The 16867-nt window shown below is 37.4% G+C and overlaps 1 protein-coding gene across 10 annotated transcripts in view; it reads right to left on the bottom strand.

Moving 5' to 3' along the window:
- Positions 1-16867, bottom strand: part of Kansl1 (KAT8 regulatory NSL complex subunit 1) — a 130791-nt gene that overhangs the window by 38277 nt on the left and 75647 nt on the right. For all 10 annotated transcript variants that reach the window (XM_087573233.1, XM_087573227.1, XM_087573230.1 and 7 more), the window contains 1 exon segment: positions 5915-6056. In XM_087573233.1, the coding sequence (XP_087429359.1) occupies positions 5915-6056 (142 nt within the window).

Consider the following 16867-nt stretch of genomic DNA (forward strand, 5'->3'; position numbering starts at 1 on the left):
AATTATCTGACCTAGGAAAATTTAAACAATAACATAAACATGCATGAGACTCTGAGTGCAATACAAACAGTAACTGGGACTGTACTTGGGAGGTAGAAGCAAGAGAAGGAGGAGTTCAAGGTCCTCCTTGGCTACAAGTTAAAGGCCAGACTGTTCCCAAAACAAAAATGATACCATATCATATAAAAGAGTAGGAAGCTACACTAGAAGTTGTACTTTTGTCAGAGAACAACAAAAAACTTAACTCTAAAAGGCACTTTTGGGAATATAGAGTACATTAAGTATTAGAAGGTAACACCCAAGTTTTGATAGAACAGAAATTGGTGTTTGAACCTTGGAACTCTCTAGGGGGAGGGGGAAAACAACAATAACAAAAGCAGTCCTTAAATGATTTCCTTTTTTTGGAATAGATTACTTGAAAATATTTAATAATTTAAAAAATTCATTTATTTTTATTTTATGTGCATAACTGGGAGTTTTGTTTGAATCTATGTCTATGCACCACTTGAATATAATGCCTTTGGAAGGTATCTGATGCCTTGGGACTGGAGTTATAGATAGCTGTGAACACCTATGTGGGAGCTGGGAATCAAAACCTAGGAATAATAGTCAATGCTTAATTGCTGAGTGTCTCTTCAGCCCCTGTAATAGATCACTTTTAAGAAAGGTAACTCCCTTCAACTGAAGAGATGGCTCAGAGGTTAAGAGCACACTGTCTGTTCTTCCAGAGATCCTGAGTTCAATTCTCAGCAACCATGATGTCTTATAAGGCACCATCCATAATGAGATCTGGTGCCCTTTTCTAGCCTTCAGGTAGAATGCTGTATATAATAAATCTTTAAGAAAGGTTAACTCCCAGCATTTGGAAGGCAGAGGCATGCAGATCTCTGTAAATTTAAGGGCTGCCTGGTCTACAGAATGAGTTCTAGTACAGTCAGGGCTATCCAGAGAAACCCTCAAAGAGGGAGAGAGAGGAGGGAGAGAGGAGAGGGAGAAGGAGGTAACATTAACATATAGCAAAGTACATCAGGAGTGGTAATGCACACCTCTATAATCCCAATGATTACAGAGACAGGTAGAGGCAGAGGGAACTCCAAATTTGAGGATAACCTGGGGTACACAGCCGAGTTCTAGGCTAACGTGTGCTACTAAGTGAAAGGCTATCTAAAAACCAAGCACATAACATAACATAACCATAAAAAAGAAAACTAAAAGACAAATATTATAGCAGACAACTTTAACTTGAGTACTTGAGAGGCAGAGGCAGGAGGATCATTTAAAGTCATCGTTGGTTACACAGTGAGTCGAAGCAAGTTTGAGATAAATGGAATGTGAAGGAAGGGAGGGGGAAAATCTGAGCTTTCTAATTGTCTGCCCCAAAATATAAGAAAATTGGTGCTAACCCACAGCAAACATTTCTATGGCCCCTAATCTCCTACCCAAAGACAAATCTACAACTCAACAATCCTAGGTAAATTAGTGAGAATGTGGGCAGATAACACAATAGTAGCACTTGTCCAGGACACATAAAGGCCAGGAATTCAATTCCCAGAATCTAATTAATTAAACAAATGTGGATAATATTAAAATTAGTATTTAAAAAAAGGGCCTTTCACATTTCCCCAAAAAATCTCTATTATTACAGTGCTATATAAAAACCAATTCATATTAACATATCATTGGAATAAATTTTAAGATGTACCTGCCAAGTTAGCTCAGAGTACCTCTACAAAATTCATGCTGAGAGCCTGAGGCTGTACAGTTATTTCAAAATAGGATCTTTGCAGATGACATCAAGTGAAGACACACCCTTTAGTGTGGACCATAAACACAACATTCTATGTATATTTTTAGTTATTTAAATGTGTGTATGGTATGTATTGCTGCAGGGATAGGACACATCTCTGGAGTAGGCTCTCCCCTACAAGCTTTACATAATTCTGAGAGTCAGACATGCCTTTACTCTCTGAGTCATCTCCAGCCCTCAAACAGCTGTATTTTAGTAGGAAAACTTGAATATAGAAACAGTTAGCCATGTGAAGACAGGCATCAATGAGTAATGCAAATACAAGCCAAAGAAAGCCAAAAGAAGCCAAGGACAGGCAGCACTAACCCTCAGGAAAGGGCAAGAAATGACTCTATAACCTCAGACAGAGAATGGTCTGGTGAATACTCTGACACTCCAATTACTAGCCTCCAGAACTCTGAAAAAACTTGTGCCTGTAGTTCTAAGCTATTCGATATGTGATATTTTTTTATGGCAGCTTAGAAAAGTTGCTCAGAACAGGGGTTGCAGAAGTAAGAGCACTGGCTGCTCTTTCAGAGACTTGGATACATTTCACAGCACCCACATGGAAGCTCTTAAGTGTCTCTAACCTGACACTCTCACACAAACATGCATGTATACACAGGAAATAGAGTAGTACTGCTACTCTTGTGGAGGACCTGGGTTTGTTTCCAAGCATTCACATGGTAGCGCATCAACAGCTGAAACCCTAGTTGCAAAGGATGACACTGTCTCCTGATCTCTGTAGGCATCAGGCACACAATGCGGTGTATATACACAAATGCAAGCAAAACAGTCATATGCATAAAGTAATAAAATCTAAAAAAACTAGTAAACTATTAAGTACAAATGCTGGGCAAAACAGTGCACACCTGTAATTCCAGCACTTTGTATGTAAAAGTGTAAGGATCAAAGGTTCAAGGCCAGTATAAGCTACTTATTTACAAACAAACAGCAAAAGCAGATAAATTGGTGTTTTTTAATCAGGTAAAGATGTTGTATAACACATTCCTCATGACATCATTTAAACAGGAGGACTTTTCTTTTTAATGCTCTAAAAAGAAATACATTAAATATGTGACTAGCAGTGTCCTAATAAAAACTTGGGCTCTTTATCTGTTTCTACCCTATCTCCAGCATCAACAGATGGTGGCATGTGTTCCCAGCCTCAGCTCATTGGGAGGCATCTCCAGGAACAGCACAGAAAACCTGAACAAGCACGTAACAGTCGTCAACAACAACAACAACAACAACAACAACAACGACGACGTGAGAGAGAGCTAGAGTCAGAAACATTTTTAAATAGAGGAATCTTACAGGGATCGAGGTGCTTGCTGCCAAGCATGATGACCTGATGATGTCCTTACAGACATCACACGCAAATAAAGTAAAAATAAAATTTAATCTTAACATACCAAAATATATGGCTTATGGTTAATAATTCTCTTTGGAATGATTCTTTACTTTTAGGAAACTTTTGGGAAGTATATGTTTAGAATGGTCTAGGCAACCCCCTTTACTCCCAAATCAAAAGTTTTGAGATGTGTGTATCTATATAATATATATTCCTTTAAGCTACTTTTTTCTTGTATATACACACAAGATGAGAATATATAAGAAATTAGCATGTGTACCGTAACCCACTAAGTTACCTCACCAGACCCACAGAACATTTGAAAGCTCAATATGCAGGGCGGAGATGGCACGGTGGTCAAGTGCACTCACTGCTCTTGCACATAATTCAGAGTATGTTTCCAGCTCAAGCATCTGCAATTCGCACTTTCAGGGAATTTGAAGCCCTCTTCAGACACTAGGCATACATGTAGTTCATAAACATACATGTAGGCAAAACACTCACATAACATGTAATACAAACAAGTTTTGATGTATGGAAAATAAATGTGGCAATAAAAATGATAATATTACTAGACTCAGTTGTTACTAAGAAACTCTCATTCTCAAATATGAAAATGTACACTTACTAGTTGTGAAAGCCTCCAAAATATCCCTTACATAGGATAGGCACAGCTAATTGCCTCTTTTTGTTTTCACACCACTTTACATTCATGCAACTCATTTGAATTGTTCCTTTGTGAAGACCACTTAAGGAAACTCTGTTTGCTCTATTTAATTTTTTAAAAGATTCATTTATTTTATGTGTATGAGTACACTGTAGCTGTCGTCACACACACCAGAAGAGGGCATCGGATCCCACTATTTTGTGAGCCACCATGTGGTTGCTGAGAATTGAACTCAGGATCTCTGGAAGAGCAGTCAGTGCTCTTATCCACACTGAACCACCTCTCTGGCCCTCTAATTAACTTTTAAAAGTTATCTAGGAACAAATTACTTAAAAAGGAACACTATAAGCTATGTTTCTGATGAACTTTTAGGGAACAGAGACCTGAGTTTAACTGTCAAAACCCACACATAAAAAATTAATAAAAGGAAATAGAAAAATCAAGCATAATGGCACAGTCTTCCAATCCTAGAGACACTAGAATGGCAGGAATAGGCAGGCCCTGAGGCTCTGGATTGCTCAGCCAGGTCCAGGACAATTACCAGTGACTATTGTATCAAAAGAAAAAAGAAGAGGTTGGGGATTTAGCTCAGTGGTAGAGTGCTTGCCTAGGAAGCGCAAGGCCCTGGGTTCGGTCCCCAGCTCCGAAGAAAAGAAGCAAAAAAAAAAAAAAGAAAGAAAGAAAAGATGGGCAGCATCTGAGGAACTCACCTACAGTGTTGCTCTGGACTGCATGTGTGTGAAGGCATGTACATACACAAGCGCACACATACATTTTTAAATGAATAGGTAAGAGGAGACTGTGTAGAACTTTTTTCTAAGTATTTGCTTAGGAATTGAACCCAGATCCTCTGGCTTAGTGCTCTTCTGAGCCATCTTTCCAGCTCCCTGTGTATAACTTTTGTCAACTGCCCCCCCCAAAAACAACAACAACAACAACAACAAAAACAAACTACAGAATGACAAAGTATTGGAAAGTAATAGTGTTCACATTGTAACTTTTTTTAAGGCCAGGCCTTGAACTCAGAACAATCCACCTGCCTCTGCCTCCTGAACATATTGATTATAACTAGGAGTGATTGCATCAGCCTTTTAAGACTTCCAGAGGCACTGAAGATGTCACACATGGCATTTTTCAGAACATTAGGCTCTATCTAAAATTATACATCAGCTTAACCACAACTAATTTTTAAAGATTTGTTTTATTAATGTGTGTATGTCATCTGTATAAATAACCTCAGAGGTCAAAGGACACTGAACTTAGAGCTACAGTACCAGGCAGTTGTGAAGTACAACATGAATGTTCGGAATGAATTAAGCTCCTCAATGAGCAGAAAGCACTATTAACCACTGAGCCACTTCTTCAGTCTGCATCTTGAGCTTTGAAATATTTGCATGAGACTTATGAGACAATTTTGCTGGTTAGGGTGCTTGCTACCTAGCCTGCTGACCTAAGTTGGGTCTCTAGAATCCCCAATCAAAACTATTTATAAAACATGTTTTACAAGAACGTTAAGTACCATGAAAGTAGGTTTTCTTTCTTTTCTAGTACATCCCGCCAAAGACCACTGTATGTACTTAGTAAGCCCCCAGCAGTTTAAGGGCTTGCTTCCTATGCATAATTTTCCTCAAGTCACATTCAAAAAGAACAAAAGACCCTTTTTAAAAGATGATTTTTCAAGAAGGAAAACTGCTCAATGTCACTGTCAATCCTTTTAAACAGAACACAAGAAAGTAACATTCCTATCATCTACGTTAGTTCTGATAATCCTTTAATTGAAAATTTTCTTCAAGAAAGAGCTTAGCAATAATAGAGACTATCTAATGAAATAGGCAAAATAAAAAGTAGTAGATACTCCTTTGCCAACGTGAAATAAACACTATAGTCTGTTATTATATGGTTTCTTTTTTTCATATTGGCCCAGATACTGTCAACTGAGGGTTGTAGTCTCCTATTTCAGACTCTCACACTACACTGTCACACTGAGCCATTAAAACATTTATCTTGACACAGTTAAAGAGTTATTCAAAGAATGGAAAGGGGTGGGAGAAGGGGGATAATGGCAGCTTTTAAACTGGTCAGAATATACCAAAAATGCATTCTTTACCTTATTAGCACGTATCTGTTTGTAAATATCTGTTTGCTGACGAATTCGATATTCCAAGTCAGAAACATGGGCCTGAAGCCAGTTCCAGCGGCTGACAATAGCTGCTCGGTCTGCAGCCCATCTCCATTCAGACCTGCGTTTCCTACAAAGAAACAAAGTGAGTGAAATCCAAGACCGATGCTAACATCTATACCACATGGGGAGAGGAACAGTGTGGGTAGGCTCTTATACAGACGGACTATCATTTAAGGACAGACAAAAAGACAAAGTACACAAACCCACAGGAGACATGGGGGTTAAGGCACTTATAAAATAATATTGTAACAACGCTTTTGTGTGTCTATCTGTTGCCCATCCATCCTTTCTATTTATCTATTTATTCTTATTTATTTTGAGGGAGAACCTCACTATATAGCTCTGGCTGTCCTGGAACTCAAGAGATCAACCTGTCTCTGATTCTCTCCTTCTGGGATAAAAGATATATACCATCATGACTGTCTTAATAATGTATTTTTTTAATCCTAGAAGCATTAAGAATGACTACAACTATTGAAATTCGGCATTTTTTGAATAAAGATCAACACAGAAAACTTTACAGTAGAGTAGAAAACTTCATTTTCTTAGCAACTATAACATGAGCTAATACTATAGAGTTTTTACCGATAAAATTTGAAAGTCATAAATCTATATCAATTATAGAATACTTTCTTTAGTACTGTGATTCTCAAATACAGCTAAGAATATTTGTTTTTACTCTCAATTAAATTTGGGATTTGTTACTGCTGCTGCTGCCGCTGCTTAGAGGCAGGGTCTCGTGTATCTTGGGCTGCCTTAACTTGCTATACAGCTAAGGATGACCCTGAATTCCTCATATCCAGCCTCTATTTCCCCAGTGCAAAATTATAGGCATATACTATATTGTCTGCTTCTTTCTTTTGGGGGGCTGGGAGTGGAATTTAAATTTTATTATTTTATGTGTATGGATGTTTGCCTGCAAGTAGGTCTGCATATACTGTGCATGCCTGGTGGTCTTGGAGGTCAGCAGAGTGAGCTGGATCCCCACCATGTGGGTGTTGGCAATCAACTCTTAATCACAGTGCCACCTCTATAGCATCTCTCAACTAGTTTTAATTGAAAGTTGAGAACAGAAATTCAGAAAAGTATGATATAAACTTGAATGACCAGATATCAAGACATATATAAAGTGGTAATAAAGTAATATAAGATGAACATGATAAAGACTCAAAATTTATAACTGGATACATGAACTGTCAGCTCTGTATATGGACAAAATTAAAATCACTTCTTTTTTTGTATCAGTATCAGGCTTACAACTGCAACCCACTCCCATGAAGCTAAGAGACAGAAGGATTGCCACAAGACTGAGGGCTGCCTAGCCTAGAGAATGAGCTCTGTCTTTAAAACACAATAATTCTTTTAAAAAAGGACTAAATATCAGAACATAACATTGTTTAAGATTACCATAATAGAAATATTAATTTAAATACCTATTTCATATTGCTGGTAAACATAGTAACTGTTACAACTACTTTTAAATAGTAATTTAGCTAGGTAAAAAAATGTTCAGGTCTAATCACAAAGAAATTATGCTTCTGAGAATATACTTTTATAGGTACACAAGAAAACAGGTTCATTACATTAACTTAATTCTGCTAAAGAAGGCAAATAAATTATAGTTTATTCATTAAAAGATATTCCTACAGTAATAAAAACATAAATTAGCTAGAGCTCTATGTATCAACATGACTTCATCTCAGAAGACAATGCTAAAAGGAAAATTAACATAAAGTAAAAATTAAGTGTAAAGGATAGTGCAGGTGGGTTGGGGATTTAGCTCAGTGGTAGAGCGCTTGCCTAGCAAGCGCAAGGCCCTGGGTTCGGTGCCCAGCTCCGGGGGGGGGGGGGGGGGGGGAGGAGATAGTACAGGTACACAGAGTTAATGGGAAAACACGAAAATTGAAAAACAAACAAACACTACTACCACAAAAAGACTGTTACTATTACCAGTCAAAAAGAATGTATAAAAATATGTTTGGAGCTAAATGACATGCAAGAGATTCAGGGTCAGTGTTAGAGTTGGTGGGTTAAAAATCCAGTGAGCCTCTGACAATGACCCTGAATTTAGCTTATAAACCAGTTAAGTATCTCAGGAAACTATCCCAGAACACCAATCATTTTAAACTGTTCCAAGAAAGATAAAGTTTATTGCTATGTCTGAGCTTAGACAGTTTAACAACATTTTTTTTTCTTTTTTTACTGTCAAGTGGGTTAGAGGCAAAAAAAGCAAAAGAATTTAAAAGTCTGCTTTAGACGAAGATACTATAAGAAAAACACATCTAAATATACCCAACTAAATGCCAGCTCTGTTTATACACAATATTAATAGGTTTTTTTTAGTTACCTGACCACCTGTTTTTTTCTCACAGATTTAGCAAAATATTACTATATACCTAGAACTAAGGATATTTTATTCAAACCAATCCATAATATTTGAGGAAAAATGTCATAAAACCAACTATAATCACTCTAAAACAATATGCTTAATTGTATCTATTTTCTTTTTGAAAATGTAAGATTTGGGCTGGAGAGATGGCTCAGAGGTTAAGACTGCTTTTCCAGAGGGCCTTAGTTCAAATCCCAGCAACCACATGGTGGCTCACAACCATCTGTAATGAGATCTGATACCCTCTTCTTGTGTGTCTGACAGCTACAGTGTACTTATATATAATAAGTAAAATCTTTAAAAAAAGAAAATGTAAGATTCAATTTAGTGTTTCACTAATGTGTCAAATAAAAAGGGATAACTTTTTGTTTTTAGTTCTTACTCTTGAGGTTCCTTTAATATGTTGAAATCATCTTGAATGGTACTGTCAGTAGTAGAAATAGTTTGTTAGAAGAACAATAACCAGAGTCATATCTCTTAATATGAGACTCAAGGTCCTTCTACTATATTAAAAATATATATAGTGGATTCTGAAAGGCATTAATGACTTTCCTATTGTACCACAGGAGAAAATGGTCCAACTCACTTGACTCAGTGATGACCTCCATTAGTTTTGCTAAAATTAAAGTGCCAAATTTGGAGGATCATAGATCTCAAGATAGCCCAGGCTGTCTAAGGCAAGACATCTTCCAACACATACTTTTACTCCAAGACAGTGGGTAGCCTTGGTTGTCCTGAAACATGCTATGTAGATCAAGCTAGCCTCCAACTTACAAAAGATTGGATTGCCTCTATTGCTGATGTTAAAGGTTGTACTATATACCCAGCAGCAAGAACATTTTAAAACAAAGTGCCAAGTGACTTGATTTCTGCTAACAGAAAAGTGAGAATCTGCTGTATTTCACAGTTCACTCAATTCATTACGAGGCCATAAATCAAAAATGATTATTGTATGAAAACTATGCACTTGTATACATTCCATCTTTAGTGCTTACCAGTATTACCCAAACCAGCCGAGCAAAAGACAATAGCATATACTTTTTATTTTTTATTTTTTTTTGGAGCTGGGGACCAAACCCAGGGCCTTGCGCTTGTTAGGCAAGCGCTCTACCACTGAGCCAAATCCCCAACCCCTCAGCATATACTTTTATCTGAGATAATCTACAGCAAAAGTTATGTAACAAAGCCCAGATTCTGAACTACACTGTAAACGCCTGGCCCTAGTGCTGTTTCTAAGTCCTCTAATTTTTACTCAAGATGGAAAATTTAGTAAATCCAATAAAGAACAGAGCTGGGTGGGGTCTGGGGAGTTGCTCAGTGGTAAAGAGCAAACTTGTTTCACTTCTAGCACCCACACAGAGACACAGAGGGCTTACTACCTCCGTAAAGCTTTAGGCACATGTGGTACGAAGAGGTACAAGCAGGAAATATACTTATAAACAGAAAATAATAAAAATAAAACAAACGAAAATAACAGGTCTGTATTTTCTCTTCTTTGAGCTAGGGGAAAAAAAATCCCTCTTAATCTTGTTAAAGCAACAATGACTATGCCAGGAGGACTTTAAGGTAGTATTTCTGTTTTTTTTTAAATCCAATTTCAATCCTGTCTCCAGTTCTTTCTTTCCTTATAATTCAACAAAGAAAAGCTCTATTAAGAAATCCAAAGTAAAATGACATTATAACAAACTACAGATAACAGAGCTATACTCAAAAACAGGTAAAATATTTCAAGGGTTTATACTACTTCCAAGTGTGCAAGAAAACGAATTTGAAATACTTAAATTCTGAAATCTTGTTTCGATTCATAAAAGCAAAAGAAAAAAGTAAAACCAAGTCTGTCCCAGAGCATGCAGAGAATATAGCTGCCAGTATTTCAGTAAGAGCTTTACTAAGCAGCAGGAAAAGGAAATCCTCAGTCACTAACTCCAGGGGAAGCAAACACAACAAAGCAAAAACCAAAATCAGCCGGGCGAATTCAAGGATACCAGGGTATACTATACTAGGTGAGTCCCAGGATAGGCAGAACTAGAGTGAGGAGACAGTGTCTCACAGGGGGAAAAACAAAACAAAACAAAAAACAAACAAACAAAAAAAAAGCAGTATTACTACCCTTTTCCTTTTTATAATCCTGGACATGTAAACTGACCTTTGGAAATAACAGCAGTATCTGCCTCATAGTTATGTTATTCATAAAATGATGAAATCCAACTATCAATGCACAGTGTGTATTTTAGATAAGAACATGCAATAACTATAACCCTGGGTTTCGATTCCCTATCATCAAAGGTACAAAAGAGAAAAGAGGTGAAAGAATAAGTGAAAAGAAATTTCTAAGTCAAACTTAAGAAACATGTTTTCAGTTACCTACTGACTTTCTTAATCCTTAGGTTTTATAATCATTTAAAAGTCCCACCCTAAGTGGTAAAAACTTAGCTAGAACTTCAGTAACATTAACCACTCCCCTCAAATTCATAGGATGGGGAACAAGACAAGGGTGAAGGAGAAAGAATCAACTTGTCTAGTGTAAAATAACCTAAGACAGAAAAGAAAGCCCTTTTGATAAATTTTTTCTCTTAGCTTATTCTTTTTTCCTTTTACTAGGTTACAGCTTACTAGAAGAGTTTGTAGCCACAGAAACCCTGTTTCATAGGCATTTTTATACTGCTGATACATACATACATCTGTCTCCAGGTATAATTCAACATTTACTTTTTGTCCATTTTACCAGATTACCTTTGGCGTTAAAATGAGATCCGTGTGTGTGTGTGTTGGCAGATTACTGAGTCAGAAAGTTAGCATACTTTCAACTTGCTTCCATTAGCAAATAATTATTTATAAGGAGTGATTTTGGATGATAGAGATGTAAGAACTGTGTTTTGTTAAATTTAAATTTCTAGAGTAGACAAATGTTTATAGATATTTTGAGTAGTAGAAGAGAGACAATTTGAAATGTTAGAAGTAACCCTGACACCAGATTTAATTTGGGAATCTACAAAGACCCCTATGTTATTTATGATTCTCAATATAAACCAGAGCTTACATGGGGGGAGGGGGTATCTTTTAAAAGAAATACGTATTTTGGTTAAGTGGTCTAGAGCTAGGTTAGTGGGGAATATATATTCAAAGAGACACTGGACACCTAAGCAGGATTAGACCACAGAGAGCTGTATCATCCATGTTTAAACTTCAGGAAACAATGTAAGTATCCTCCTGTTTTGGCCTCTGCACACATAAAGGAAACATTATTTTTGCTTGTTAAATTGAAAAAGTTAAAAAACAAACCAACAAAAAAACAACCCTGCAAAGTTTCAGAGAAATGCTGCTATAAACAGCAATTTCTTCTGGGGAACATAAATTTATCAAAAGAAATGAACAAAATTGTTCCCACATCAAAAATCCAACCAAAAATAATCTGACATAGAAGGCAGCTTGTTCTTGCCTTTGTGTGTGATATATACCAGATGTGTGCCTGATGCCCAGGAAAGGCAGAGAGGGAATGGATTCCTTGGAACTGAAGTTGTGAACTGTCCTTGGGTGCTGGGAATTGAACCTAGATGGTCTGTGAAAGTGGCCAGTGCTTTTAACTGCAGAGCCGTCCTCTCCAGGCCTACACTCTAACTCCTACAGAAAAGACAAGCTCTCAACCTAAGATACCATTTACATAGTTCCAGCTATTTGCTTGTACCTGAGCGTTCTTCGGTCTCCACAATGTTAATATTATTTCAAATGACTGCAAGCATTTTAGCAGGATTTTTAGGGAGTAGGATGGGGAGAGATGTTTAAACTGCATTAATCAAGTTGGCTTCAAACTTGTGACAATTCACCTGCCTCCATTTCCCAAGTACTCCCAACTAGAAATTATTACAAAGACAAGGTATTCCAACCACTGTATCTGCAAAGCTCTTGATGACTAAAATAAAGCAGCAGCCGATTCCTTAAAATCTGAGCAGAATTTGGGGTTTGAAAACCATTCCTTTTCTGAAAGATTGACTCATTTTTATTTTATCCACTGAAATAATATGAATTAGAAACCCTTTACAAGGTCTAACTTTTGTCAAGTTTACTAAAAGCCAACTGTTGGTCTCCAATCCAAGTCTCTCCCTTCAGGATCTCTGAGACAAGGTTTCTAAATGATAATCAAAAGACATTTTTTTAATAAATGATTCTGCATTTGAGTCAGACAAAGGTCAACTGCAGGACTCCTTGACATACACAACACCAACAATTTAATTAATGGAGGGTGAGAGTAAAACTAAGGAAGGATAAAAGGATAATTCTCATGATCAATGGAAAAATCACTGCTCTAAACTAAATACAAAAATATGTCTAGATTTCTAGAGTACGTTTCTTGACCATATGCTCTCAGGATTTGTATCCATCTCCCACTTCCAAGGTTAAACTATTCTTCCTATACCTTACATAAACCAGAGGTTCTCAACCTTCCTAATGTTGTGACTATATTAGTTTTTCATGTTGTAGTGACTCCAGCCACGAAATTATTCATTTGCTGCTTCATAACTGTAATTTTACCACTGTTATGAATCATCATGTAAATATCTCATGCAGAATTACCTGGTGTGTGACCCCCCCCCCAAAGGGGGTCTCAACCCACAGGTTGAAAACTACTGACAGAGACAATAAGGTCTGTAAGAAAGGACTGCTGCAAATATCCTAAGGGTTTCATTATTTTAATACCAACAAATGTCTAGTACTAGCCTTAATATTTTTACTGACTTTTCTTTCTTCTGTTATTTTCTGCATATAGTTATTAACATCTGCTTTCCTTGTTCTGATTACTATGTTTTAAACATTACATAAATTTTCATTGCTGAATAATTACAACATCTAAAACAGTGAATATTTTGAGGCACCAAAATATTAAGTCATTTTTCCAGAGACACAGGTAAAAATCTGCATTCAACCCAAAAAAATAATAGTTCCAGTGACTTCACTTATGTGTACCATAGAACATACTTAAAGGTCTGAGGACAATCTGGAAGTCAGTTGGCCCTTGTCTTCACCCAATTTTGAGGTTCATTATTATAAAACCCAGACTAGAATGCTAGCCTAAGAGTGTCCAGAAGACTTTTCTGTCTCCACTGGTCATCTCCCTGTGGCTTATGAAAATAGTTCAGTTAATAAAGCACTTGCCTAGCAAGTCTGAGGATCTGGGTTCCAGCACTGAGAGCAGAGGTAAAGGAGAGTCCAAGGTTTTTAACTGCCCAACCAAGACTGAGACACTCCGTTTCAAAAAAGATGAGTTTCTGAGAATGATACCCACTTGAAACTGCCCTCTGGCTGCACCTTTTTTTTTTTTTTTTTTTTTTGGTTCTTTTTTTTCGGAGCTGGGAACCAAACCCAGGGCTGGCTGCACCTTTTGTGCACGCTCACATACACACACCATGCATGCGCCTGGAGCCTTACACTGGATAAACTTGCACCTTAACCTAATGATGAGTCCTAGTATCACAATAAAAGACATTTAACTTTTAAATGCAATAGGAGTACACAGCCTCATCTACAAAGTATTCTTGCCACTCTGAAACCAACCACAAACCTCTAGAACAAACTATCAGAATAACAAAAGGAGAACAAAGTACAGTAATACCACAAGGGCACAAATTCAGAATGTGGAGTATAAGGTAAACGAAGTAGTGAGTAGTGGCAGGGGAACTATTAAAGATTAAAGAAGGTTTAAAAAACAAGAAAAGTGCGGAGTGTGTAAGGCAATTTCTGGACCCTGATTGAAATAAATCCACTGTCACATATACACAAATGTCTGTGTAACACACGTAATGAAGAACAGGGCTGAATGCTGGTCACTTATTATACTATATAGTAAAATAAGTAGAGTAGAAAAAGAGTGTACACTTTCAACCAAACAAACCACTGTTCCTTAATAATACATGTTAGCATATATACAGGGAGAATAAAATAAAATGCACGAAATATGTCCTTAAAAATACAATACTGCGGGGTTGGGGATTTAGCTCAGTGGTAGAGCGCTTGCCTAGCAAGCGCAAGGCCCTGGGTTCGGTCCCCAGCTCCGAAAAAAAGAAAAAAGAAAAAAGAAAAAAGAAAAAAGAAAAAAATATATAATACTGCAATAAAGGCTAAGGGAAATAGGTAAAATATAACAGACCACATATTGATAATTACTGACTCTGCTGAAAGTCAAACTGTATCTTTTCTACACGTGTAAACCTACAAATGTTTATAAAACTAGGACATAATTATACTCAGCTAGGATTTTTTTTTCATTTTCTTAAAATAAAATACTGTTTAAAGATGCCAGACCTGAGCAAGAAGAGAATGGTGGTACCCATCTGTCATACAAACACTCGAAAGGCTGAATCAGGACGACTTTCATAAATTTTTGATCAATCAGCCAGGGCTCCATACGTAGCAAGTACAAGGCCAAACGGGGTTACAAACATAAGACACTGTTTTAAACCAGCAGACGAGATACCTCCTGCACCTATCCACCGGCAGCTGTGCGCGCTCACATCGTGCACACTGTGAATGCAAACGTAAAGAGCCGGATCCTGAACCTCACTGACTTTCTGGCGGTTCCTGAGGATCCGAGTCTCACATGTTGAGGTTTAACACAATGTCTTCTTGCTGTGTCCTCATTTCTTACTGTTACTCATCTTATTGTTGCTCTCAGCCATTACTGTTACCATGTATTTGAACTTACGTGTATGTCAGGCCAGGCATGGTAGTTTAATGCGGGGAATCCCAATACCCAGGAGGCAGAAGGACAAGCTGAAATTGGGGTTTTCTTACTATGCAATAGAAATATGACTTATAGCCTTGACGACATGGTCATTTCACAATTAGATGACAGTTCTCTACTTTTTATCCTCAATTGTAAACTTTAAGGAACAATTTTTTATATCTTATAGTCTAATATTTGAAACTACAAAGATAATGAATAAATCTGCTACACAAGTCAAAGTGCTAGAGATTACATCCATAGGGCACACTAGAAAACACCCATAATTCCTTGTATAAAATAAAGTATAACTAAAAAAAAAACCACAAAAACAAAAAACCATGGGTTTAAAACAACACATTTATGTACTTAAAATTTCAAAATTGTTTATAGTGGTGCTATTTCTCTATTATAAAATCAACAGCGGTTAAACAACATAGCACAGTTGTGCTGATCAAACCCAAGGACCCTGTTTCAGACGCCCAACACCAAGTATTCATGTCCAAGCTGGGCATGGTAGTAAGCATTTGCATTCCTAACATTGGGGAATGGAACTCACTGGTTACCCATCCTTGACAAGTCATTGAGTTCAGTGTTCAGAAAGAAAACCTACTTAAAAAACAAGGTAAAGCCAGGCAGGATGGATGGTCCATGCCTTTAGTCCCAGCACTCAAAGAGGCTTACTGAGGAGGCCTCAAAGTCCAAGGTTAGCCTGGTCACTAATGCATTACAGGCCAGTCAGAGCTACAAAGTAAGACCCTATCTCCCAAAAACAAGTACGCAAAACACTAAATAAAAGGTAAATAGAAGATCCCCAGTATTGGCCCATGCCCTTTACACACCCACACACTATACACATTATGAACACAAATAAAATGCATGTCCCTAAAAAAAGAGCAGACACTCCATTAGAACATGACGAACAGTCACTGACTGAGTTAACGCTGATTATATTTTTAAAAATTTAAAATAAATTAGCTTCTACTCTTAATTAAAACAAAACATGTAGATGATTAGGCAAGCCAGGAATAAGTTTGCCAGATTACATAGTCTGGCAGATAAAACCAATCAGAGTCATGGTGAACTGGCAAGAAGAACATGACACCATGAATCACCTAACCACTTCACTTCACACAAGCCATCCTAAGTACCTCTGACAAGATGCAAAGTCTCAGTGCCAGCTTGATTTGGAGTGTAAAAGGATTCTGGCTGGCTGAGGAGCTTAAAGCAAAGAAGGATTACTACTAGTCTATAGTGATCTCATTTGTAATAGAGTTTAGGAAGGCTTTCAATAAATGAGGCATACATGCACGTACATAGAGGTCAGGGAATAACATTTCTCTTTTTACTACAGGATCCAGGGAACACAGGTTACCTTTCTGAGTTTGAGGTCAGTCTAGTCTACACAGCAAGTTCATGGGCCAGCCATGGTTCCATAACAGGATTCTGTCTCCAAATAAAACAAAACAGAGCTGGGCTTGGTGGTGCACACCTTTAATCCTTGCACTTGGGCGGCAAAGGTAGGTGGATCTCTTGTGAGTTTGAGGCCAGCATGATTCATGATTACAAATCAAGTTCCAGGAAGGAAGGAAGGAAGGAAGGAAGGAAGGAAGGAAGGAAGGAAGGAAGGAAGGAAGGAAGGAAGGAAGGAAGGATGGATGGATGGATGGATAGATAGATAGATAGATAGATAGATAGATAGATAGATAGATAGATAGATAGATAGATAGATAGATAGATCCTCAAGCTGTGAAGACTGCGCACCGAGAGTTTT

The sequence above is a fragment of the Rattus norvegicus genome, chromosome 10 (assembly GCF_021556685.1).
Source record: "Rattus norvegicus strain SHRSP/BbbUtx chromosome 10, alternate assembly SHRSP_T2T, whole genome shotgun sequence".
NCBI classification, from domain to species: Eukaryota; Metazoa; Chordata; class Mammalia; order Rodentia; family Muridae; genus Rattus; species Rattus norvegicus.